The 25864-nt window shown below is 58.3% G+C and overlaps 1 protein-coding gene across 4 annotated transcripts in view; it reads right to left on the bottom strand.

Moving 5' to 3' along the window:
• Window positions 1-25864, bottom strand: part of EVC (EvC ciliary complex subunit 1) — an 84083-nt gene that overhangs the window by 3828 nt on the left and 54391 nt on the right. The window contains exons 12-18 of one of the 4 annotated variants that reach the window (XM_069496570.1): window positions 23762-23974; window positions 16938-17047; window positions 14895-15105; window positions 13644-13850; window positions 10826-10970; window positions 8871-8982; window positions 538-664 (exon numbers count right to left, since the gene is read on the bottom strand). In XM_069496570.1, the coding sequence (XP_069352671.1) occupies window positions 538-664; window positions 8871-8982; window positions 10826-10970; window positions 13644-13850; window positions 14895-15105; window positions 16938-17047; window positions 23762-23974 (1125 nt within the window). Of the gene's footprint in view, window positions 1-537; window positions 1397-8870; window positions 8983-9638; window positions 10678-10825; window positions 10971-13643; window positions 13851-14894; window positions 15106-16937; window positions 17048-23761; window positions 23975-25864 lie in introns of those variants that run through there. The other 3 variants (XM_069496572.1, XM_069496573.1, XM_069496574.1) reach the window with 3 other exon arrangements.

Genomic DNA, 25864 nt, shown 5'->3' with positions numbered 1-25864 from the left:
ATTGCTGTCATTCTTACTGTCACCGTTACTACTGCCTGGTGGGGACATGCCGTTAAGTGCTTCCATTCTGGAATATTTTAGTGCTTTATATAAAGGCGGCCACTTTGCCTTATTGCTGGACTCTATAATCTCACACTAAGGAGATTTTTCTGTGACGAAATGTCCACTTGATACCAAAGAGAGCTGAGCATCCTGTATGTTTCAGATACAGTGCAAACCTCAGTGACCCCAGCACTGCCTGTGTGACGCAGACGTTAGCCTGACCCCAGGAGCTCCCTGGTGGCGATGTGCACCCAGGGGAGGGTGGGCTGATCGGCTTGTGAGGGGCGCTGCAGCCGCTCAGGGGCGTGACACAGCCCCGCCTGCCTTCCAGGAGCCCACGGCCCCACGGCGAGGCCAGTGCACTATTACAGGGTAAGGCGCGGGCTGTCCTCTCACATGGCCCCGTGGCTGACCCCTGGCACAGGGTCGGCCTTTTGCCATCTCCACTCCTCTTTAAGCCACTGCCTCTCAGAGCCCCGTTTCTGTAACTGGTACCTGCAGCTGGGTCTCGAGCTGGGCTTCCAGAAGGTCCATAGCTCTCGCCTGCTGCTTCTGGGCGTCCAGGCGCATCTGCTGGTGCACAGGGAACCGGGCCAGGAAGTGCTTCTGCTGCGACAGCATCCTGCGGAAGGACAAAGGCAACACGGCTCGACGGCGGGGCCGGCAGGCCCAGCACAGACCTGCCTGCTGAGTCGAGGCAACTGGCGGTCGTGAGGCGTCCTCGAGCCCTCGCAGCCCGAGACGGCCTGGCCAGTGGCACAGCTCACCAGGGCCACACACGCTGCAGCCACAGCGCGAGGCCCCACCAGCAGGCTGGCTCATCACAGAAGCGCACACCCCTTGTCTGATACTTGGCCGTGTGCGGAATCCTGCACTACATTGTTCACGTGATCTCCAGAGTGGCTTCAGAGTGACACTGGCAGGACAGAGTAGAAAAGCGAAGGGGAGAAGCCCGCAGGCGGGGCCGCCCTGAGGACATGAAGCTGCAAAGAGGCTGAGCAGAAAGTGGCGTCTTCTCCTGAGAAAGCAATCTTACCCCCAAGGGAAGAATAGTCCCCTAAAAGGACCAAGGCCTGCCAGCCACCCATCCCCGATTTTAAATTTCAGGGGCGCTCCGGCCCCTCCCTTGTCAAATCAGAAGCTTCCTCGGATGCAGCGACTGGAGCTGGGGCAGAGGCGGGTCGCTGACCCCGGGAGCTCCCACCTCCCTCTTTGGATACTTCACATTCAGGTGACTCTCCTCTGGCCCTCGGCAGTCAGGAACATTCAAATCCAGCCACCATGTTCCCACCATTGCCCCCGCTTCTTTCAATCTTTTAGGGCAGATTCTCTGAAAGCGGCTGAATTTGTAGACCTGAAGGCAAAAGTCACCTTTAGCATCCATAGGCAGCCATGCAAGTGGTATACCCAGAGGCACAACAATGTCACCTTGCTTTGCTTCATGCTGTCTGCAGTACTGCCTTTCCCCTCTTCTTTGTCTTTGCCAAGCGAACTCCTATTCATCCTACAAGACCCCATCATCCCTCCATCCACTCATTCATTCATTAAAGTGTCTCTGGCCTGCCAGGGACTGTGCTGGGTTTGAGACACAGGTGTGAGTAAGAGACTCGCAGTCCCTGCCCTCACGGAGCTCTGCTTTGAGCCGGCGAGCGGATAGATGCTGAACAAGGAACTCACGCGACCGACACAGCTGAGGTCAGCGCTCTGCGATAGCCTCCCACACCCTCAAGGAGGCCGAGTCTCACCGGAAACCGCCGGTGAGTTCACGGCGATGGGGGGGGGCAGGGCATGCGCAGCCGGGCACCAGCCCCTGAGTCACATGGGACGGGGGCTTCGCTTTCTTCTTCCATGAACCAGGGCGGGCGAGGTGGCTGCTGAGGCCCTGCTCTGGGAGCACCTGGCTCGGAGGGAAGCCCTCGGACCACGTCCATAGCCATCCCTGGGTAGGGAAGGCGAGGGTTAAAAATTCAGATGCCCGGGCTCCGCCTTTGAGGAGTCTGAAGCTGTGGGAGGAGTCTGGAAGCTCAGCGGGAAAACCCAGTGTGCTCCCGTGTGCCCCGAGTGCTCCTGTGTGCCCAGTGTGCTCCCGTGTGCCCAGTGTGCTCCTGTGTGCTCCCTGTGCCCCGTGTGCTCCCTGTGCCCCATGTGCTCCCGTGTGCTCCCTGTGCTCCGTGTGCTCCCTGTGTCCCGTGTGCCCAGTGTGCTCCTGTGTGCCCAGTGTGCTCCCTGTGCCCTGTGTGCTCCCTGTGCCCCGTGTGCTCCCTGTGCCCCGTGTGCTCCCTGTGCCCCATGTGCTCCCGTGTGCTCCCTGTGCTCCGTGTGCTCCCTGTGCCCCGTGTGCCCAGTGTGCTCCCGTGTGCCCAGTGTGCTCCCTGTGCCCAGTGTGCTCCCTGTGCCCAGTGTGCTCCCGTGTGCCCAGTGTGCTCCCGTGTGCCCCCGTGTGCTCCCTGTGCCCAGTGTGCGCCCGTGTGCTCCCGTGTGCTCCCTGTGCCCAGTGTGCCCCCGTGTGCTCCCATGTGCCCCGTGTGCTCCCATGTGCCCCGTGTGCCCCCGTGTGCTCCCGTGTGCCCCCGTGTGCTCCCTGTGCCCAGTGTGCTCCCGTGTGCTCCCATGTGCCCGGTGTGCTCCCTGTGCCCCGTGTGCTCCCATGTGCCCCGTGTGCCCCTGTGTGCCCCGTGTGCCCCTGTGTGCTCCCTGTGCCCCGTGTGCTCCCGTGTGCCCCGTGTGCTCCCGTGTGCCCCTGTGTGCTCCCTGTGCCCCGGTGTGCTCCCGTGTGCCCCGGTGTGCTCCCGTGTGCCCCCGTGTGCTCCCTGTGCCCAGTGTGCTCCCGTGTGCCCAGTGTGCTCCCTGTGCCCAGTGTGCTCCCTGTGCCCAGTGTGCTCCCGTGTGCCCCCGTGTGCCCCGTGTGCTCCCTGTGCCCCGTGTGCTCCCGTGTGCCCAGTGTGCTCCCGTGTGCTCCCGTGTGCCCAGTGTGCTCCCGTGTGCCCAGTGTGCTCCCGTGTGCTCCCTGTGCCCCGTGTGCTCCCTGTGCCCAGTGTGCTCCCGTGTGCCCCCGTGTGCCCAGTGTGCTCCCGTGTGCCCCGTGTGCTCCCTGTGCCCCGTGTGCTCCCGTGTGCCCCGTGTGCTCCCGTGTGCTCCCTGTGCCCAGTGTGCTCCCGTGTGCCCAGTGTGCTCCCGTGTGCCCCGTGTGCTCCCGTGTGCCCCGTGTGCTCCCTGTGCCCCGTGTGCTCCCGTGTGCCCAGTGTGCTCCCGTGTGCTCCCTGTGCCCAGTGTGCTCCCGTGTGCCCAGTGTGCTCCCGTGTACTCCCTGTGCCCAGTGTGCTCCCGTGTGCTCCCGTGTGCCCCGTGTGCTCCCTGTGCCCAGTGTGCTCCCGTGTGCCCCCGTGTGCCCAGTGTGCTCCCGTGTGCCCCGTGTGCTCCCTGTGCCCAGTGTGCTCCCGTGTGCTCCCGTGTGCCCAGTGTGCTCCCGTGTGCTCCCTGTGCCCAGTGTGCTCCCATGTGCCCCGTGTGCTCCCTGTGCCCCGTGTGCTCCCATGTGCCCCGTGTGCTCCCTGTGCCCCGTGTGCTCCCATGTGCCCCGTGTGCCCCGTGTGCTCCCTGTGCCCCGTGTGCTCCCATGTGCCCCGTGTGCTCCCATGTGCCCCGTGTGCCCCATGTGTCCCGTGTGCCCCGTGTGCCCAGTGTGCTCCCATGTGCCCCGTGTGCTCCCGTGTGCTCCCGTGTGCCCCGTGTGCTCCCGTGTGCCCCGTGTGCTCCCTGTGCCCAGTGTGCTCCCATGTGTCCCGTGTGCTCCCTGTGCCCCGTGTGTCCCGTGTGCCCAGTGTGCTCCTGTGTGCCCAGTGTGCTCCCTGTGCCCCGTGTGCTCCCTGTGCCCCGTGTGCTCCCGTGTGCTCCCTGTGCTCCGTGTGCTCCCTGTGCCCCGTGTGCCCAGTGTGCTCCCGTGTGCCCAGTGTGCTCCCTGTGCCCAGTGTGCTCCCTGTGCCCAGTGTGCTCCCGTGTGCCCAGTGTGCTCCCGTGTGCCCCCGTGTGCTCCCTGTGCCCAGTGTGCGCCCGTGTGCTCCCGTGTGCTCCCTGTGCCCAGTGTGCCCCCGTGTGCTCCCATGTGCCCCGTGTGCTCCCATGTGCCCCGTGTGCCCCCGTGTGCTCCCGTGTGCCCCCGTGTGCTCCCTGTGCCCAGTGTGCTCCCGTGTGCTCCCATGTGCCCGGTGTGCTCCCTGTGCCCCGTGTGCTCCCATGTGCCCCGTGTGCCCCTGTGTGCCCCGTGTGCCCCTGTGTGCTCCCTGTGCCCCGCGTGCTCCCGTGTGCCCCGTGTGCTCCCGTGTGCCCCGGTGTGCTCCCTGTGCCCCGGTGTGCTCCCGTGTGCCCCGGTGTGCTCCCGTGTGCCCCCGTGTGCTCCCTGTGCCCAGTGTGCTCCCGTGTGCCCAGTGTGCTCCCTGTGCCCAGTGTGCTCCCTGTGCCCAGTGTGCTCCCGTGTGCCCCCGTGTGCCCCGTGTGCTCCCTGTGCCCCGTGTGCTCCCGTGTGCCCAGTGTGCTCCCGTGTGCTCCCGTGTGCCCAGTGTGCTCCCGTGTGCCCAGTGTGCTCCCGTGTGCTCCCTGTGCCCCGTGTGCTCCCTGTGCCCAGTGTGCTCCCGTGTGCCCCCGTGTGCCCAGTGTGCTCCCGTGTGCCCCGTGTGCTCCCTGTGCCCCGTGTGCTCCCGTGTGCCCCGTGTGCTCCCGTGTGCTCCCTGTGCCCAGTGTGCTCCCGTGTGCCCAGTGTGCTCCCGTGTGCCCCGTGTGCTCCCTGTGCCCCGTGTGCTCCCGTGTGCCCAGTGTGCTCCCGTGTGCTCCCTGTGCCCAGTGTGCTCCCGTGTGCCCAGTGTGCTCCCGTGTGCTCCCTGTGCCCAGTGTGCTCCCGTGTGCTCCCGTGTGCCCCGTGTGCTCCCTGTGCCCCGTGTGCTCCCGTGTGCCCCCGTGTGCCCAGTGTGCTCCCGTGTGCTCCCGTGTGCCCCGTGTGCTCCCTGTGCCCAGTGTGCTCCCGTGTGCTCCCGTGTGCCCAGTGTGCTCCCGTGTGCTCCCTGTGCCCAGTGTGCTCCCGTGTGCTCCCGTGTGCCCAGTGTGCTCCCGTGTGCTCCCTGTGCCCAGTGTGCTCCCATGTGCCCCGTGTGCTCCCGTGTGCTCCCGTGTGCCCCGTGTGCTCCCGTGTGCCCCGTGTGCTCCCTGTGCCCAGTGTGCTCCCATGTGTCCCGTGTGCTCCCTGTGCCCCGTGTGCCCCGTGTGCTCCCATGTGCCCCGTGTGCCCCATGTGTCCCATGTGCCCCGTGTGCCCAGTGTGCTCCCGTGTGCTCCCGTGTGCCCCGTGTGCTCCCATGTGCCCCGTGTGCTCCCATGTGTCCCGTGTGCCCCGTGTGCCCAGTGTGCTCCCGTGTGCCCAGTGTGCCCAGTGTGCTCCCATGTGTCCCGTGTGCCCCGTGTGCTCCCGTGTGCCCAGTGTGCTCCCGTGTGCTCCCTGTGCCCCGTGTGCCCCGTGTGTCCCGTGTGTCCCGTGTGCCCTGTGTGCTCCTGTGTGCCCAGTGTGCTCCCTGTGCCCCGTGTGCTCCCTGTGCCCCGTGTGCTCCCTGTGCCCCGTGTGCTCCCGTGTGCTCCCTGTGCTCCGTGTGCTCCCTGTGCCCCGTGTGCCCCGTGTGCTCCCGTGTGCTCCCTGTGCTCCGTGTGCTCCCTGTGCCCCGTGTGCTCCCGTGTGCTCCCTGTGCTCCGTGTGCTCCCTGTGTCCCGTGTGCCCTGTGTGCTCCTGTGTGCCCAGTGTGCTCCCTGTGCCCCGTGTGCTCCCTGTGCCCAGTGTGCTCCCGTGTGCCCAGTGTGCTCCCGTGTGCCCCCGTGTGCCCCGTGTGCTCCCTGTGCCCCGTGTGCTCCCGTGTGCCCAGTGTGCTCCCGTGTGCTCCCTGTGCCCAGTGTGCTCCCGTGTGCCCAGTGTGCTCCCGTGTGCCCAGTGTGCTCCCGTGTGCTCCCTGTGCCCCGTGTGCTCCCTGTGCCCAGTGTGCTCCCGTGTGCCCCCGTGTGCCCAGTGTGCTCCCGTGTGCCCCGTGTGCTCCCGTGTGCCCCGTGTGCTCCCTGTGCCCCGTGTGCTCCCGTGTGCCCAGTGTGCTCCCGTGTGCTCCCTGTGCCCAGTGTGCTCCCGTGTGCCCAGTGTGCTCCCGTGTGCTCCCTGTGCCCAGTGTGCTCCCGTGTGCTCCCGTGTGCCCCGTGTGCTCCCTGTGCCCAGTGTGCTCCCGTGTGCCCCTGTGTGCCCCCGTGTGCTCCCGTGTGCCCCGTGTGCTCCCGTGTGCCCCGTGTGCTCCCTGTGCCCAGTGTGCTCCCGTGTGCCCAGTGTGCTCCCGTGTGCTCCCGTGTGCCCAGTGTGCTCCCGTGTGCTCCCGTGTGCCCAGTGTGCTCCCGTGTGCTCCCTGTGCCCAGTGTGCTCCCGTGTGCTCCCGTGTGCCCAGTGTGCTCCCGTGTGCTCCCTGTGCCCAGTGTGCTCCCATGTGCCCCGTGTGCTCCCTGTGCCCCGTGTGCTCCCATGTGCCCCGTGTGCTCCCTGTGCCCAGTGTGCTCCCATGTGCCCCGTGTGCCCCGTGTGCTCCCTGTGCCCCGTGTGCTCCCATGTGCCCCGTGTGCCCCATGTGTCCCGTGTGCCCCGTGTGCCCAGTGTGCTCCCATGTGCCCCGTGTGCTCCCGTGTGCTCCCGTGTGCCCAGTGTGCTCCCATGTGCCCCGTGTGCTCCCTGTGCCCAGTGTGCCCCGTGTGCTCCCATGTGCCCCGTGTGCCCCATGTGTCCCGTGTGCCCCGTGTGCTCCCTGTGCCCCGTGTGCCCCGTGTGCTCCCATGTGCCCCGTGTGCCCCATGTGTCCCGTGTGCCCTGTGTGCCCCGTGTGCTCCCGTGTGCTCCCGTGTGCCCAGTGTGCTCCCATGTGTCCCGTGTGCCCCGTGTGCCCAGTGTGCTCCCGTGTGCTCCCGTGTGCCCAGTGTGCTCCCGTGTGCTCCCTGTGCCCCGTGTGCCCCATGTGTCCCGTGTGTCCCGTGTGCCCTGTGTGCTCCCTGTGCCCAGTGTGCTCCCATGTGCTCCCTGTGCCCAGTGTGCTCCCGTGTGTTCCCATGTGCCCAGTGTGCTCCCGTGTGCTCCCTGTGCCCCGTGTGCCCCGTGTGCCCGGTGTGCTCCCGTGTGCCCCGTGTGCCTGATCTGAATCGTCTACCAGAGGCACAGAGAGTCACAGCGAGTTCAGTCCTCGCAACCCGAGAGCAGGGCATTTGCCAGCTGCTGTCGTGACCAGTCAGAGGACTCAGGGCGGGGCCGGGGGATGCTGGAGTCGGTGTGACCCAGGGGACACTGCAGCTCTCGCTTCCTACACAAGCACCAGACGCGGGGCTGGAAGGGACTTTGCCGCGTGAGGCAGGGCTCCTCCTTCGTGAGGCTGGTCGGGGTCCCTGCCAAGGCGAGGCCCCCCCCACCCCGGCACCTGCACCGGTCCACTGCTTTCTCTCCACCTGTGTGTCTCCCCATCCGGGCTTGAGCTCCTGAGCGGCCAGTTCAAGGCCCAGCAAAGAACAGGTGCTTACGAGGGCATGTCGGTGCTGTGCCCACAGACCCTCGGCCCCTCTGGAGGTCACCTGCACGTCCATGGCCAGCTGCTGCACGTGCCCACGGCTTCGGACACGGAGCACCTTGCTGACGTTTCGGGGCTTCTCTGGCCACAGGAGGAGTGTGCCCGGCTTGCTGGGGGCCAGGACACCTCCAGGACAGACTCTGCCAGGGTGGGAGGGGAGCCGCGAACGTCCTGTCTTCCCGGCCCCTGCGGACATAGCTGGGAGCTGTGCTCCGCACGGTCCCCGCAGGGCCCCACAGAAACCCTCCTCACCGCAGCACTACTGGCTTTTCTCCCACTGTGACAGGCCACACCACGACCCCCAAAGATGTCCACGCCCTGGTCCCTGGAACCTATGAAGACTCTACGTTACGTGGCAAACAAGACAAGGCAGACGTGACTAAGGATACAGCCCTTGAGGTTTGGGGAGCAACCTGTGACCAGGAGGGCCCGAGGGCAGAGCAGGTGCCCCAGCAGGAGGGGAGGGAGCAGCAGGAGAGAGTGCACGCGTGAGCAGGACTCCACCCTGTCGCTGTTTCTTGCTGAGGGGCCACGTGCAAAGACAGAGAGGGAGGTGAGGGTGGCCCGTGGCTGGGGAATGCCTCGGAGGAAACGAGGACCTCAGTCCCCAGCAACCTGCACGTGCTCGGAAGCAGATTCTTCCCAGCTGGCTGCAGGACAGCCCGCTGCTCTACACCTTGATTTGGGCCTGGTGAGACCCCGAGAAGCCGGAAGAGCCAAATCCAACTCTGGCCTCCAACCCTGCCAGGCAATCAGTTTGTGTGTGGCGTGGGCTGCCAAGTGTGTGCTCACTGTGACGGTGGCTGTTGCAGAAAACACCCATCCTCTCTGCACCTCCCTGTTCCCAGCAGGCTTCCTGGGGTCGCCGCCCAGGGGAACAGCCTGCACCCAAATCCCTGTCTCGAGGTTCGCTTCCGGGACACCGAGGTGTGGGGGAGAGGGCAGGTGCGTGTCCGGGCTGTAAGGAAGCCACCGTCACACCCGCACCTGCCCGCTGACTCGCACCAGGTGCTACTGCAGGGCTGCGTGTGGACCACAGGCAGGACCAAGGCTCCTGGGCTTCCACGCCGTGCCTGGGAGGCGGATGATGGCCAAGTTAACAAGCAAATGTGTGCAGTGTCACATGCCGATGTGTCACAGGGAGATGTGCTGTATGAAGCGGTAGAGAATGACCCCTACGTGGGGACCCCCAGACCGAAGTGCAGACCTCACCTCTGGTGGACAGCCTGGGAGGCCCCGAGAGTTCCGCCTGCCAGCCTGCTCCCCGACGAAGGGCCGCCGTGCTCTTGCTTCTTCCGTAGCTTGTAATTTTCCACCCTCTCACCTGGGCCACAGAACACAAGACAATCAAGGGGTCGTCTGGAGGGTGGACTGGGGTGGGTCTGGGGCAAGGGCTGGGCTTTGGGGAGAGCAGGACACACCTGCTCTAGAAGGATGTGCCATGACACCAGCACGTGGAAGGGCGTGGCATGTACGGGAACAGACCATGCGTGGCAGGAGGAAACTGTCCCAGTGCCTTCTGCCCTCTGCTCCCTCCCCTGCTTTAGGGGAGGCAGTAGGAAAGACCCCACACTGAGGCACCACACAGAGCTTGAAGAGCCACCGCAAACAGGAGAAGCAGCTCGCCAGGGCGGCGAGCCTTCTGAACGCCGGCGCCCAGGGAATGTCCGGGCAGGCCGGCCTCTGGAGTCACACACACCCCACTTCTTGGAGCTCTTTCCTGTTTGCAGATTTAGGTGCTTGTGGTCTTCAGAAGGTTAAATGTGAAGTGACAAGCTGGCCTGGGTTACCCAGGACAGGCTCGGTTCATGCCATCAGCCCAGGAGAGTTATTAACACTACCCTTTGCTCTCCCGAGGTCCTGGCTGGACAGGACTCCGCAGGACTGTGCTCCTCAGGCACCGCCCAGCCGGTAACCCACTCACCAGCCACCTGCCAGGAGGCCCGTGACTCCCAGCTAGCTGTGAGATGCACAGCGGCCACTGCCTGGCTGGCCCTGAGCTTGCTAGCACCTACAGAGAGACCAGACCCGGGCGACCTCCAGGGTAGAACACTCTATGACTCTTAAACAGAACAGCTCACTGAATGAAGAAAAAGGAGTTCATGTGGTTAAGTTCAGCCACATTGTTGCAATGCATTTACCCCGAAATCCCCACATTACAGTTGGGGTGTCAGGGAAGCAGGAAATAAGAGCTGAGTGTGCGGGTGAGTCCAACTCTGGTCTCACAGATGGGGAAGCGGAGGCCTAGTGAGGCGAAGTGGCACCCCTGGATCCGGAATGTTCTGTGGTGGCAAGCAATCATGTCTGTCTCCTGCTAAACAAGCCCAGCTTTCCTTTGGAAAACCATGAAGCATCTGTAGTCATCTGACACATTTCTGGGCACGTGCCCAGATTTGATCGGAATCTGGGCCTCTCACTCCGCAGGACACGGGGAAGACAAAGCTGGCAGCTGAGCTCCGCTGGGGAACAGCACTCAGGGAAGGCCGCCCGGCCCTGCGCCCCAGCCCGGACCCCGGCTCCTGCAGGGATGATTCCAGCCTCAGTCCTGGGGCCCCCAGGCAGCGCTCGTGGGAGAATGCGGATGCCCCCGCTCGGAAGCTCTGGATGCAGGGGAGGAGGCTACCAGAAGTAGCCTTGAGAAATAGCGTTCGAATATAATAATTTGTATGTTATTACTGCAGTTGGGGATATTGTCCTTTCCATCACCCCTGGTTGCCTTTTCCAAGAGCCTATGGGAGAAAATTCTTGGGCTCTCAGGAAATCTCAGGGCCACGGGCCTGCTCTTGCTCATGGTCACTGCAGTGGCTTTAATTAAGTACATGTCCATCTCCTTGGCTACCAGGAAGGTTGGAGACGAACTCACGTCCCATCTAAGGGGATCTGCGGGCACGTGTCCTAGATAACGACCTTCCCCGATTCTGTCTCCTACCCTGTCCCTGCCCTGACTTACCTACTTACAAAACATCCTATTGCACCGTGTTGCCCTGTGCATGTGTTTCTTTAAGGCCCTTTAAAAAGCCTTTTGGGACAAAGCAGGGGATGAATAAATACATAAGCATTAAAAAAATTAAATTCCCCCAAATAAACTCTGAAGCACTTGACGTCCTATCCTGCCCCAAACTGCAAGTCTGGACTGTCCCTCCCGGGCCCCCGAGGAGGAGCCGTACCCTGCAGGGCCTTCAGGTGCTGCAGTTTTCTCTCCCCGTGGTCCCGCACGATCTTCCCGATTTGCTGGTCGTACGCCTGCACGAGGTGGCTGATGCCAGCACTGGTCACGTAGACGCTCTCCACGGCCGCCTCCACCAGCGTCCTCTGCAGGGGGGGGAAGGGCGGTGACAGCAAGGAAATCACACATGGCAGCCACTGTGGCCCATTCCATGTCCTTCCTCCCCTTGCCTGGGTTCATATCTTCCACCTACTCACCAACCAGTACGTGTCAGGGAGCAGAGAGTGTGTGGTTGGTTTCAACCAGTCATGATAATCTTATATTTTCCCAGGTTAGGGCTGGTCTAAGGCTGGCTGTGTCGCCCAGTTCTGGCCAATGAAATACAATGTTAGGGAAAGTCTGCTGGGGAGGTCTTCCCTCTCTGAACATTAATGTGAAGCCTCAGTGGGTAAAAGATTTTGCCACTTCCCTCTTCCCGCCTGGAATGCAGACCTGATGTATGGAGAGGCAGTGGCCATTTTGACACTATGAGGCAAAAATAAAAAAGGCAAGAATGGTGGATTGTAAGGAAAGAGATTGGTCCTTGGTCACATCACAGGGAGCCACTGTGCCAGCTGGGACCAGCCACCTCACATTTCCTGTTGCATGGGATAAGTAACTTCCATTTATTTGAGCCATTTTAGTTTTAGTAGGGCTTTCTGTTACCTGTAGCTATAGGCATTCCTAAGTGATGCACCTTCAGAACAAAGCAGAAAAGAGGAAATGCTGAGACACTTCAGTATTGGGGCTGTGTTGGTTGTGCACTGACAAAATTACCATCCTTTTCTTCGTAAGATTATGGACAAAACTCAGAAAAGTTAAGACACAAGAGTGCCCATTTCAACATTTATTGGATGGTACCAGGCTTTGGGCAAGAAATAGTAAATACCCACTTATTATTGTTGTTATTTTTGTAGAAGTGGGGTCTTGCATGTTGCCTAGTCTGGTCTCAAACTCCTGGGCTCAAGCGATCCTCCTGTCTCAGCTTCCCGAGCAGCGGGGACTACAGGCACAAGCCATGGCTCCCGGCCTCCACTTACTGAGCGATCACTATTGAGTGGCTAGTTCCAAGGGCTGTGCTGTCTGCTTGTTCTCATAGCACCGTCCGAGAAATGCACCTGGACACGCAGGTGTGGGACCCGGGCTGCGGAGGTGAGGAGACTGCACAGCCCAGGTGGCAGTGCAGGTCTGGGCTGGTCTGACTCCCAAGCTCACCCCTGACTGCGGCTGGTTCTCTCCTCCCCCTCTGCCCGGCCTCCCTATCCACAAAGGGGGCTCTGACTCCAGACTCCACCCCTCGAGGGACCCTGGGCTCTGGCCTTGCACTTCCCGGCAGGATCTCCCGTTCTCTTCCCCTCGGGTGGGCAGACCCACCTACATCGTCGTCCCACCCTGCGTCCACCTGCCTGTCCAGCAGAGCGTCGCCGTGCCCCTCCTCTGCCTCCAGGCCCTCCGTCCTTGGCCACCCTCCCCTCCTCCTCCTCCATGGTTTTTCTGGCTGGAATCTCTGCACATCAGCAAACATACCCGCTCTAGTATTCTGCTTTTCCCAGCCGGCCTCATCCACGCAGGCGCTGCCTGCTTCCCTGCTCCCCGCAGCAGAACCTCTCCAGGACACCGTGGCCCTGTCCCCCCCAGTCTTCCCCCCAGCAGGCCGTGAGCCCAGGAAGGCGGCAACACTGCCCAGCCGGCCCACTCTGTCACAGCACCGACTGCGGGCCTGGTGCTCTGGGAATAAACGTGGAACACATGTCCATTCTTCTGGAAACTGAGCACAGTGTTCTCTCTTGCAGGTGTGAAATGGGGGGGTCCTCATTTTCTAATGCCAGCTCAAAGTCCCTCTGGGAAGCTGAGGACAAAACTGGACACCCTTGCATCTTACTACCTTCTCATGCAATGAGCAGTGATTATTAGGTAAGATTTGGAAAATTTTAGGGGAACAGGTGACAGGCTCGTTTCACCAGGCAGACACAACCCTCCTGTCTGGACGGCCTGAGGCAGCCGTGATATATTCAGAACGAGATGTCACAGAAATGTGGGTCCAACCTCTTTGCTCCCAGGTAAGCAGGGTGGCTCCCTACCGGAATGAAAGAATCCCTTGAGGGTGCCGAGAGAGGCCCCGGCACCTCACCACACGAGGGCTGCCTGCTGGTCTTAGGCCTGCGACACCCCTACCCCAGCCGTCCGCAGCGCGACTCGCGAGGGGCGGCCGCGGCAGCCGGGTGTGAGTCTGCGGGCAGCGCCGTGAGGAGAGGCAGACGCTGGGGCTCGAGTGCAGCGCCAACAGCACCTCCCGCTGCTACCAGCGCTGCCCCTGCTGTGGTCACGGCTGTCAGCGTGAGGAGTGAGCCACTGCCGCCCAAGCCAAGCTGATTCTAGCAGCGCTTCGCAGCTGTCAGGACGAACTCTGAAAAGCCTCCACATGTCAGGAAAGCCCACGTCTGTCCCTGGGAGAGGGCCTGGTTCTACCACTGCCCGCTGCGTGGCCTGGGGGGCCTCACGTCCCTCCTCGGCTGCTGTGAGGGCTGAGCCAGCAATCAGAACGACGCAACGCAGGGCGGGCAGAGGGGAGTCCGCCCTGTTGCTGTGGTTCCTCCCCGTAGAAGGCTACGGGGAGAAGATCCCATCTTACAGGTGAGAAAAACAAGGCTCGGGGAAGTCGCGTACTCTCTGCAAGGCCAGAAGGTCCATGACAGGTACTGCAGGCCCAGACCCAGCTTTCAGATCCCACCCTAATGCTTCCTGCCTGGTGTCCCAGGGCGTGGGAGGTGGGCACGTACCTTGAAGTCATCCCTGTCCTTGGCCCGGCTCCTGGTGGCCGCGTTGCGTGCGTGCCCCAGCAGCGCCTGGCCAATGGCGCGCTCTGTGTGCTGCTGCAGCCGCTGCCCGACCTCCTGGGCCTCAGCCAGGAGCTGCTGCTGGAGCTGCAGCCGTGTCTGCTGGGCCTCCTCCTCCAGCCTGCCAGTCTCCTCCAGGACACGGGCCTCCTGCAGAGAAAGGGACAGGGAGGGGCCACGATGCTGCCCTGCACAGAGATGCTCCGGCCAGGACCAGGGGGCGGGGTTGGTCCTGCCCAGGGCCCCAGGGTTGGGAAAGGGATGGAGAAAGGGAGGAAAGAGGTGGCCTCTGGGCTTGGGAAAACCAGCGCACAATGGATGTGCTGGCATCTGTCGAAGATTCTCCCTTTTCTAGAAGGGCAATTATCGAGCACCAACTGTGTGCCAGTACCATGTGTGGTCCCTCACAAGATGGGGAGCCTTGCTCTCCTTCTAGAACATGATGAGACCTGAACACTAGGACAGATGAGAACACAAAGACTCAGAGAAGTTAAGTAACTTTCTAAAAGTCACACAGCAGTGCCAGGTTTTGAAGGCAGATCTGAGTCTCTCAGGACATCCCAGAAGCTGAGGCAGGGCACACAGGGGACTGGCTGTCCTTCCTGAGGACTGGCTGTCCTCGTAGGAACAGGAAAGAAAGAACTGAGGGGAGTCGGCGCCAGGCCGGTGAGCCCTCCTGCTCGCCCAGAGCTCTCCTGGGCAGAGCTAAAGAGACTGTGGGCTTGGGCCTGACTCGCGGGCTGAAGGACATGAGCTGCTCCCACAGGGTAGTGGCCGCGTGCAGGAGACCCTGAGTCGGCCTGCGTGGGTTTACATCCCAGCTCAACGGTCAAATTCTTCCTTTCAATCCGTCAAAGCCTTCGAAGGACTACAGAGGCCGCTTCTCCCACGTCTGGGATGCCAGCCACACCCATCTCTGATTTCACACGGATTTTCTACTGTGATCCTCATTGCTGAGTGGCACCTACACTAGAACCTTCTGGCACATGGGTGCCCCCTACAGTGGGCAGCCGGTGTCCCCACCTGTTACGCTGTCCTCCCTCAAAATCCGTGTCCAGAAGCCCTGACCCCATGACCTCAGGAGGTGACCGTATGTGGAGACGGGACCTTTCAGGAGGCGGCTAAGGTGGCAGGTCCCCTGGCTGGCAGCTGGGCACTGCCGTCTAGGGCGGGGGGCCGCCGCACCGGCCTCACCAGGGCTTTGAGCAGCTGCCACTGGTGTTCGTCCAGGCACTGGGAGGACGCCTGCTCCAGCGCACGTTGCTCGCGCAGCTCCTGGAGGAGCCGCTTCTTCCCCGACAGCCTCATCTGCGCCAGGGTGGCCAGGGAGCCGCCGCGGAGGTCCAGCCTCCGGAGGGCCGCGCGCAGCAGCAGGCCGTGGCCCTGCAGGATGCACCGCGTGGACCTGGGAGGAAGGCGGAGGAGCAGGGTCAGCGCGCTCGGCTTCACCGAGCTCCTGACAATCTCCCCAGATAGCCCCCCGCCCCCCAGGGAGCCGCTCCAGAAGGAAATGGGTTGCAGTCGTCTCGCCTCTGCCACCTGTTGCGCCTCTGACGCAGGCGCTCACCTGGGCGCTGCTAGGTGCCTGCTGGTGCATTCACTTTAAACTGCCCCGTCGGCCCGGCTGCCTGTGGCACGCAGCCACGCAGCTCTTACGTTAACTGTCAAATCAGCGCATTTCCCACTGAAGTCTTGAGCTGGTTTTGAGCTCCCACCTCAGTGAGATCTGAGGCCCAGCGCCGTGCAGCTCGAGGGACTCGCCGAGAGGCGACAGGCAGACCAGAGGGCTGGTGCCCGTCCACCAAGCAGGAGAGGCCTGGCCAACACGCCCGGCCTCCCCCGGGGCCTTTACCCTCGGAATGGGGCTCACTTCCCACAAAGACCTGGTTCTGCGTCAGCTAAACCCCCAAACAGGTGCAGCTAATCTACCACCGCCTGCGACTGCTGTTAGAGGGAAGACGGATCCTCCCCGAGGAAGATCACACCATCGGAAGGTATAAATCAATCATCTCCACAATTTTTCATGCACAGGGTCATTAACTAAAAACGACCAGACATGTAAACAGATAAGACTTAACCAAAAATAAAGAGAAAAAGAGACAATAGAAACATACCTACAAAATACCAGATAATAGAATAATCAGACACAAACTTTACAATAATTATGATTAATACGCACAAGAAATTAAATAAGATAAAGCAGATAACTGGAAACTATAAGAATCAAATGAAAATTCTAGAACTGAAAACCCAGGAACTGGCGTTAACAACTCAGTAGGTGGATTCGGCAGCCCGTAAAATGTAGCTGCAGAGTGAATGGAAGACGGCTCGGAAGAAAAGGGCCAGCCGGAACCGCAGAGACCAGAATGAAGAAAGCGGCCAGCAGGCTGGAGAGCGCGGCACAGGGAAGGCCGAGCAGGTGGGGAACTGCGGGAAGAGGGGAGAGAAAGGGCAGAGGGAGTCTGCAGAGAAAGCGGCTGAGAATTCTCATAAGCGGGCATGAAAACCCAGATACATCAGCATTAGGGCGTACATTAAACACAAATGGACTAAACTCTAACACAATTTAAAGACACAGGTTTTCAGGCTAGACAAATCCCTCTGCCGCCCCCAGCACGGCCCATCAGGCCCCCTGGTCCGGCCCTACTTAGGCTCCTCTCTCGAGCGCCCCCTGGAGTCAGCGCACAGCTGAGCACCTGCTGCGGGCGGCGTAGCCAAAGCAGGCTCCTCGAAAAGGCTCGACAGCTACAGTTCTATCAAAGTAATTCTTCTCATATGAAATAAGGAAAAACAAGTATTTTTCAGTAAATGGAGAAGATCATATTGCACTAATAGTTAGAGCAAAAATATAAAAATGAATATAAAAGTTGATCAATACATGGGGGGGTGAGTGCAAAAAGGCCTATCGCCTTTCTGGGGCGATAGGGATGTTCTAAATTTGGATGGCGGTGATGGGTGCAGAACTCTGTAAATTCACTAAAAATCACTGAATTATACTCAAAATAAATATATGTAAATTATACCTCAAAAAAGCTGTTCAAAACAGCTCCTGTGAAGTAGGTATGCTTAGCCCCACTTTACAGGTGGGGAAAGTGAGGCTGAGAAGTGTGAAGCCACCTACATTCGCAGGCCGGCGGGTGGCAGGGCGGGCAGTGCTCCACCTTACAGACGGGGCTCTGAGGAGCACAGAGCATCGCGGGGACCCCGAGCCCCAAGCCCTCAGGAAGCTGTACTCACTCTTCAGTGAGGCCGCCAAGTCGGCCCAAGACTCCGCGCACAGTGCTCTCGTGGTCTTCACGCAGGTGTGTCTGCAGCACAGCGGACAGAGCACACTCCTCCATCCACACCTAGACCCCGGACAGAGGACAGGGCAGGCATGCGGTCACTCATCTGGGCCCATTTCACCAATTAATGTATACTCACACAGCTTGTTCCAGGCTACTTTGTTCTGTTGGTCTGTTGATTTCTGCACACTCTTTGCTGAGGTTATGGCAATTAAACATCATAGCTGCTAGGGCAAGGCCTTCCTTATTCTCTTGTTCAAAACTGTCTTAGCTGTTCTTGGGTATGTTTCTTTCCATGTGACTTTTAGGATAAGTTGGTTAAGTTCAGGAAATAAATTTTTTTAAAAAAAATTTCTTGCCATTGGGTTGATTTTTATAGATTAATTTAGAGAGGACTGCCATCTTTGCAAAACTGAGTTTCCTAATCAAGAACGTGGCATTTCTCTCGTCTTTGTCTTCAAAAACATTTTCTAGGGGGGTGGGGGGAGGGGATGGGTGTTTGCCTACATAATGAGCGCATTGCGCACCGTTTGGGAAATGGTCACGCTTGAAGGTGCTGACTTGGGGAGGGGGGTGGGGAGGGGAGTGATATATACCTACATTATGGGTGCAACGCGCACTGTCTGGGGAACGGACACGCCTGGAGCTCTGACTTGGGGGGACAGGCGGTACATGGGCAACGTATGTAACCTGAAATTCTGTATCCCCCATAATAAGATGAAATAAAAAAAAAACAACAAAAAACATTTTCTAAACTTTTCCATTAAGCTCTTTTACATGTTGGTCAGACTTATTTTTAGGCACCCTATAGCTTTTATTCTGCAGACGTTCTTTATGTTATCAAGGGCGTTGCTGGTTTTTAAAATCTACTGGTTGTGAATATTGATTTTGCACGTGGCAACCTTGTAGAGCAATCTTAATGTGACAGTTTATCTGCTGATTTGTCCTTTGGCTTTTCAACAGAGACACTCATACTCTCCACACACCTGACGCACAAAACCTCTGCGGAGCGCCGTCAGCTCGCCCTTGCCGCGCGGTGCAGAGCTTACGTTCACGGCCTGACTCACGGTCTCACGGGTTATCGGATTTTCTGTGAGATGGGATTATGATGTCAATTTGCTCATCTTTCTTTTCGAGTCCATCAAATTTTGCTCTACGCATTTCGAGGCTGAATTGTCGTACCTTCCTCAGGCGGCGTCTCTTTGCACTACGGCATGGCCCTCTCCACCCGAAAGGACGCTTTCTGCCTGGTGGCTGTTTGCATCGCTCAACGCCTTTCTTTCGGTTGGTATTTGCCTGGTGTGTCCCTTTCCTTTCCTTGGCTTTCTCACTTTTGGTGTCACGGTGACTTAGCCGAGTCTCTTGTAATACTACATATTGAGATTTAGACGCCTTTTCCGCAATCTAAGTGGATTTGCTGTGCTCGCTGTGACTGAGAGTGTGCTTGGACTCAGCCACACGCCGATCCCGCGTGCTCCAGCTACCGCGCTTCCCCTCCGCACCGCCCCTGCTGCCTGTGCTCACTGGATTGAGGGGTCTTCGTTGCGTATTTTATTCTCTACCTGGGGAGTTGTATCTTCTCCTTACTTTACTCTGTCGGTGCACTCCACAGATCACCAGGAGCCCCTGTGTCGAGCAGGTGGCCCTCCCTCTGCAGCGAGGGGGACGCGCACCCTGGGGAACCCAGCGTCTGGGGGAGGGGGGTTAGAGGCCCGATGGCCGACGGTTGGTGTGGCCGTGGGAGGGGAGGCTGCAGGAGGGGAGGCTGGAGGAAGCCCTGGGCTCTGGGCGGTGCTGACGGGAGGCGGGTCCTGCCCGGCACCTCGGTCAGTCTTATCCAGAGGGAGGGGCGTCTGGGGGGGAGGGGGCTAAAGCCACCTTGCTCGTCTCAGCCAGGACGGGGAGTCTGGTCACTTGGGGGCTTGGGCAGTGTTCATGTCTGGTTCAGACATGGTTGCGCAGTGGTCTCGCTTTGTCTCTCTCTGCCACGGTGGGTCACAGCGTGGCCTTGTCCGACGTTGACATTCTGTGGCACTGTTCAACAGGAGGACACCAGGCCCAGCTGGGAGCACCAGGCAGCTCCTGGGTGGGCGGTTGCTCCTTTCTCTCCCCCACGGTTACTGCTCATTTTTTAAGTTGCCCACTTGCTTTGCAAGAATAACGCCGACACTTCTGCCCCCCGGCACAGCAGGGGGTGGAATCCCAGTGTTGTCCCCACGGACGCTGCTCGGCTCCGGCTCCGCCCCGTGTGTGAAGTCCGTGCTGTCTGAGTGCTCAGTGCTCCTCTCACAGTGCTTCTCATTTCCGTTATTCTTACTCCCTCTGTTCTCCTTACTGTCTTGAAAAATGACATATTCTATCTCCGTAGAATTAGAGACACATTCGATTTCTGCAGGACTTCTCATTCTACGTGTCTCTAACCTTCTTTCCTATTTTCCATGTCTTTAAATCTCTGAGCTGCATTCTGGGACCAGTGTCTCACATTTGTATTCTAGTTCACACAGTTTCTTTTAGCCACATTTAATCTGCTGTATAACTCATCCATTAAATTGCTGTTTTCATGCCTAGAATTTTCATTCATAAAAGTGTATGTTTTTTCATCTGCCTTATCTTTTTTCCTAGCGTCTTGTTTTGGGGGCTATTTGTTCTTTTTCTATTGTTTTAAAAAGCTTACTTTATACGCACTTGCTAATAATGCCTTCATCTGAATTCCTGGGAGCTTGCTGTGGTCTAAACACGCGCTGGCGTGTGTGCAAACTCTTAGGTGGACGGTGCCCTGTGTGTTCTGTGATTTTGGATGTTAGCTCATCTTCAACGAGGCTTTATCTGTGAAAATCCTATTAGGTCCAGGGCTGCACAACCAATAACTAGTGAAGCAGGGACTGAAATCTACGTCTGTCTGTCTGCAAAGCTCAACTCTCTCCCAACTGCACTGCGTTCCTGACGCTCCCATCACCAGGGTGGGAGCCCTCCCTCCCCCCAGCCTGCGTGGAAAGGCTATGCCTCCATCCGCCTGGAGGGGGCGCAGCTGCACTCAGAATATGAGAGAACCGCGGCCTGGACTGAGCCCTCCAGGGCATTGTGATGCATCACACATACACGAAATCTCACAAAGCCACACTGTCACCTGGCACATTTTGGTAAAGTCAGCCTCTCACTCCATAATCTATCAAAGTGCTTGGGAAACCAGAATATTCTAGAAAATTCTACACAGTCTTGATTCTTTAAAAGGTGAATTAATGTCACTAAACGGTTCGGGGGTCTTCGCTGTGTGTTTTGGGAGTGCAGATAAAACTGGCAACAGGATTCAATGCGGATCAGGAAGACCAAGGTCATCGGGCAGATGGCCCCTGCCATTGCCACACGAGCCTCTTCAACACGGTCCCGTGCAGGCCCAGGGACGCTGAAATCCAGTAGCAGCAAGTGGCTTCCAGGGTCACAGTGCTCATGCTGGTCGTTGCTTGCAGGTCATTTGGTGGCCTTGGGTAAGGTACGCACTTTGTTTCAAACTCGCATATTGTACAAGCACGAAGGGAGGGGCACGGACGGTCGCTGGCCTGGTACGTGCTGAGGTTTGGCAGTGCCCTCCAGGGACAGGTGGGCTCCGCAGTCAACACTGAGCAACACCAGGGCGCTGAGGACAGGGCAGGCACTGCAGTTACCAAAATCGAGGTCAAGGCGGGCCTTGTCATGAAAGGACCTGGAGCAGAGCAGTGAGGCCGCAGCGTGCCCAGGGAGCCGGGGGACACAGGGGGCTGGCGAGGCTGGGGGGCGAGCCAGGGTGGGAACGACGGGCTGAGTCCGGGCTGCCGGGTCCTGCCGTGATGGGCCTTGCAGGGCAGGGGAGGACGCTGGTTTTTTTTTTTTTTTCTTCCCCTGCTCACAGCCCCTCCCTCCGTCTTCCCGCCCAGCAGTGGCTGGCTGCATCTTTCTGCCACGGCATCGCTCTGACACTGGCTCCCTCATGAGTCCTTTTCCACCTAAAAGGACCCTTGTGATGACATTGGGCCCAGCCAGATACGCACGTCCCCATCCCAAGATCCTTAATGACTCTGCAAAGTCCGTTTGGCCTTGTAACCCAACACATCCACAGGATTTAGGGATCACGGCGCGGACCTCTTTGGGGCCGTTACGCCACCTACCAAAGGTGGACCGGGAGAGGCCCAGACACCTGCATTAAAGTGGGATTAAATTTTGAGAAATGAAAATCTGTCCTCATTGTGTAATTCACAAACTCCACAATTCCTAACAACTTTCCTGAGCAACACGTTATGAAACCACCAAGGCCTTTTTGACAGAAAACAATGTGGGAAAGGTGATTCTCGGTCTGGGTGTGCTGGTGCTTGTCAGGACTAACCTCCATCCAAAGCTAGAAAGTTCATTTCTCATTTTTGTCACGGACAAGGAAAGACGGCAAGGGAAGAGAACGTGGATCTCTAAATATCTCGTGGTAATTTAAGGCAATTAAACGATCAGTAAATTAACTATGACATATACACTTTGAGAAACAGTCTTGGGTCATACTGATTTAATCAGTTGATGATTGGGTCTTCTGCTTGTTTCTTGAATGCAAAACTCATCTTGAAAACATTCTCCACATGCCAAGGAAAATTCACAATCATATGCTCACAAAGTAAATAAATAAATAAACAAACAAAAAAACAGAGCTATGCATAGTCTCATATTTACCTAAAATATTAATAACTTAAGATTTGTAATCAGAAAGTTTTAGATGAACCACAGGTGTTTTACTGGAAATGAAATTCTGGATTTTTCACTGTCTACACTGTTAAATGATTCAATGGACACTGTGCAAAAGGTCTTAACAGGCATCACCTCACAGCAACTTGTTGGGTATTTTGACTTCTTGTTTTCACAAAGAAGCTGGGGCTGTTGGACACTTAGCACATTGTACAAAATCACAGAGTTGCAGGATCTCAGTTAATTGGCTAAAGCCGCACAGCCCACTGATGTGTCTGCTCTGGCTCAAACCCACACCTGGAGCTCCCGAGGTTGGGGACCCGGCTGCAAAACCACGGTGGTCTCCAGAAGACCCTCCCCCTCGCTTGGTGAGTCCACATCGGAGGCACGTTAGACCCACCTGGTGAGCTTTCTAAGCCATTGACGGTCCTCCTGCCTCCCAAGAGACTATAAATTAATTGGTCTGGGGCCCACAATTTGGTGCAAATTGGATGAATTCAGTTTCATTTAGATCCTTTGGCAGAATACAGGGTCAAGGTGACCCTGCAATAATTTCCAATGCTGCATTATTGTTGCCGGAAATGCAACAAAATTTTCCCGAACCCTTACTGCATTGCAGCCACTGGGCTCTGAATAAGGGGTGTAAATACGAAATCAGGGTGCTGCCCTCAAGGAACTCATAGCCAAATGCAGGAGACAGTCCAATTACCTGTGACAGGGCAGTGGCCATGTGTTTGCATGACACTTTCCTCTATTTACTTCATACTTTCTATAGCTCCAATGAATTGCTCTAGAAAACCTCTTTTAGATGCATCAGTCGGACGGGTCTTCTGTAACTAACTGAAAACCCCACATAAAGAAACAGGGGTTGTTTCTGACAATAAGCACTGGGGCGGGGGGACAGTCTGGGGCTGGAACAGTGGCCCAGCGCCACCACCAGGAACTCAGGCCCTCCAGGACTTTGTCACACTGTCTGAGCACACCAGCCTCTGTCCTCACGCGGGCTGTCTGTCGGGCGGAGAGAGGCAGGAAGGACGGGGTTGCTCCAAGCAAGACCTGGCGTTTGCATTAGGAAAGAGAAGCCCCTCGCAGACGCTGCACCCTGTCTCATAGGCCAGAGCAGTGTTAGCCAGCCCCAGCTGTTTGCAAAGGATGCCGGGCCGCTGAGCATGTTAGTTCTACAGCCTCTCGAGGGCAGAGGCAAGGGAGAAACGAAACGTGGGCAGTGTTGGTGGATGAGGAATTTGGAAGTCCCTTCTTTTATTTCATGGCTTTTAATTTTTTAAAAATAAAATCAATGAGTATTGTAGTAGTTTCCCATTCCTACTCTAACACAGTGCCACAGCCTATGGCTTAGCACACCACAAATTTATCATCGTAGAGTTCTGGAGGTCAGAAGTCTGCAATGGGTCTTAATGGGTTAAAGTCAAGGTGTCAGCTGGGTGGTGCTCTAGGTGAAACCCATCCTTGCCTTTTCCAGCTTCTGGGCACAGCCGCATGCCCAGGCTCCTGGCCACACCACTCTGCCGATAGCATCCCTCCCCAGCTCCGGGCCTCGGAGAACCCTGCGATTACACCGGCTCACCTGGGTAACCCGGCGTCTTCTCCCAGTCTCAAGACCCTTAACTTAATCCCATCTGCAAAGGGTCTTTTGCCACATGCGGGGACGTGTGCCCAGGGGCTGGGGATTAGGACGTGGACATCTGTGAGGGACCACGATTCTGTCCACAGCATAGATCCATGGTCTTAATAAGCAAATGACTTTCACTGAAAAACAGGCGCCCCCTCCCCCCAACCACCTTCCTTTCTGCCGCCGTTTGTTTGCTATTGATTTCTCTTGTTCTAAAACCGTCCTTTGCTGCTGTCTTGATTGATCAGCATAAGGCATCATCTCCTGACGTCCTACCGTGGGAGATGACAGTCCTGCTCTCTGATCCCACCCCGGCGGGCTGCTGTGAAACACTGGCGGCGGAATCTCTCCGCAGCGTCTGCAGCAGGCACTAGGGGGGCTCAGCAAACGCAAGGTCTCCCCGCTCTTCCCGTTTCCCAAACGCCCTGCTTCCGACGTGCACGCACCTGCTGCTCTCGCTGCAGGAGCTCCTGGAAGAGTTGCCACTGCTGCCTCCGGAAACGGTCCGACTTCCCCAGCTGCCGGGCGGCGTCCTCCCGCACCTCCTGTCTCAAGCAGTCACACTCCGCCTGGGGGAGGCCAGTCACGCCCGGGAGGCTCTCAAGGAACAGGACGTCCGTGAACTTCTGGAAAGTGTCTACGGTGCTGCAGTACAGTTCCTGAAGCCGAGAACCACACTGGGGTTATGGGTGATGGCAGGACCCCATGGAGGGCCTGGGCCGCCCTCTGCCCCTCCCCCACACCTCCTGCAAGACACAGAGGAGATCCAGAGATGCAAAATCTCAGATCACGTGTGTGCATGCACACACACACGTGTACACACACATAGACTTGTACATACACACAGATATGCATATACATAAACTCATGAATACATGGACACAGACACATATACATGCATGAACACATAAACTCACACACACTTGCACACATACACACACGCCCCTACACACAGTCTTGGGACACACCTGCTGCCTTCAAGCCGTCTGGCCTCACCCAGGCAAGCTCCAGACATGCCCCTGCCCCAGTGGTCCCACTGGCCCCAGTGAGCTCTAATCGCCGCCATCCCTCTATGTCACCATCTGGGCCATTTCACAACCCCCCATGGGTCTCTCCATCTCCCTGTCCACCCTCCACACTTGGACAAGTTATTGGCATAAACCTCAGATCTCCCTGTGAGCCCTTCCCCGCCTGTCACCCCGGAACCCTCCCAGGGAAGGGCAGCTGGCAGGGTTCCAGGCAGCTCCAAGTCTGGCCCCTGCTGTCCTGCCTCCCGTCTCACCGTCCTGTCACCTTCGTCCCAACTCCCCAACCCTAGTCTCTTTCTAAAAGTTATTTCTTTAGACGATGAAAAAAATCCTGCACCATAGATAGATGATAATATTAAATACCTGTGGATCCATGACTTGGATCTTTTTTATTTTGCATTTAAAACACCAAACCTTGCGGGTTAAGCTGGACTCCATCATGTGCCCCGGCAGTTCGTCCCCTCTGCCCATCCCCGTGAGCTTGGTGTCTCGCCCCGGTTTACCTTCCTACACTTTCACTGTACTTGATGCTCATAAATGTGGCTTTCGGCGTGTGTGTTCATTAACACATACATGGCATCTCATCGCATGTTTTATTATGAAGATGCTCTTTCAAGCCTTTGCCCCATTTCTAGTCACTTTGCAGGGTAGGGAGGAATGGATTCCTCCTCATCCTGCACCCCAGCCCCCTCCCCCGCCCCCGGCACAAAAAACAATCCCTTCTCAGAAGCTTTCCCTGGGCCACTCCCACTAACCTGGGCGTTTCTGATCCTGGCTCCCACAGCTCTTCGGTTAGCCCACCAGAGCATTTAACCACAATTATCTGTCACCCCCTGGACCACAGCACCCTGAGAGTGGAGGCCGTGTTGAACTTGGGATCGCACCCGCATCTCACATCCCCCCAGCACAGCACCTGACTGCTGTTCCTCGCTGCATCGGGCACCAGCGTGACCAGGACGCGGCCTCCCCCACTCCGCCTGGGAACTCTCCACACACGCTCTCTAACTCAGGCGAGGCCCCCTCTTTGGCAAGGCCCCTGACCCCGGGGCCTGGCTGGGTGCAGGGTGGTGCAGCAGAACCCCTGCTTCCTTCCTGAGTTCTGGGATCTCAGCACGTGCTGGTCACGCGACTGAGCCCAACAGAAGCCCTGCACTCCTAGGCTCAGGCCAGCTTTCCCGGAGGGCAACAGAAGCCCTGCACCCGTAGGCTCAGGCCAGCTTTCCCGGTAGGCGACAGAAGCCCTGCACCCCTAGGCTCAGGCCAGCTTTCCCGGTAGGCGACAGAAGCCCTGCACCCCTAGGCTCAGGCCAGCTTTCCCGGTGGGCGACAGAAGCCCTGCACCCCTAGGCTCAGGCCAGCTTTCCCGGTGGGCGACAGAAGCCCTGCACCCCTAGGCTCAGGCCAGCTTTCCCGGTGGGCGACAGAAGCCCTGCACCCCTAGGCTCAGGCCAGCTTTCCCGGTGGGCGACAGAAGCCCTGCACTCCTAGGCTCAGGCCAGCTTTCCCGGTGGGCGACAGAAG

This window comes from Eulemur rufifrons, chromosome 20, assembly GCF_041146395.1.
Source record: "Eulemur rufifrons isolate Redbay chromosome 20, OSU_ERuf_1, whole genome shotgun sequence".
NCBI classification, from domain to species: domain Eukaryota; kingdom Metazoa; phylum Chordata; class Mammalia; order Primates; family Lemuridae; genus Eulemur; species Eulemur rufifrons.
Note: the sequence above shows the minus strand (reverse complement) of the source record. Positions and strands in the feature narration are given on the sequence as shown.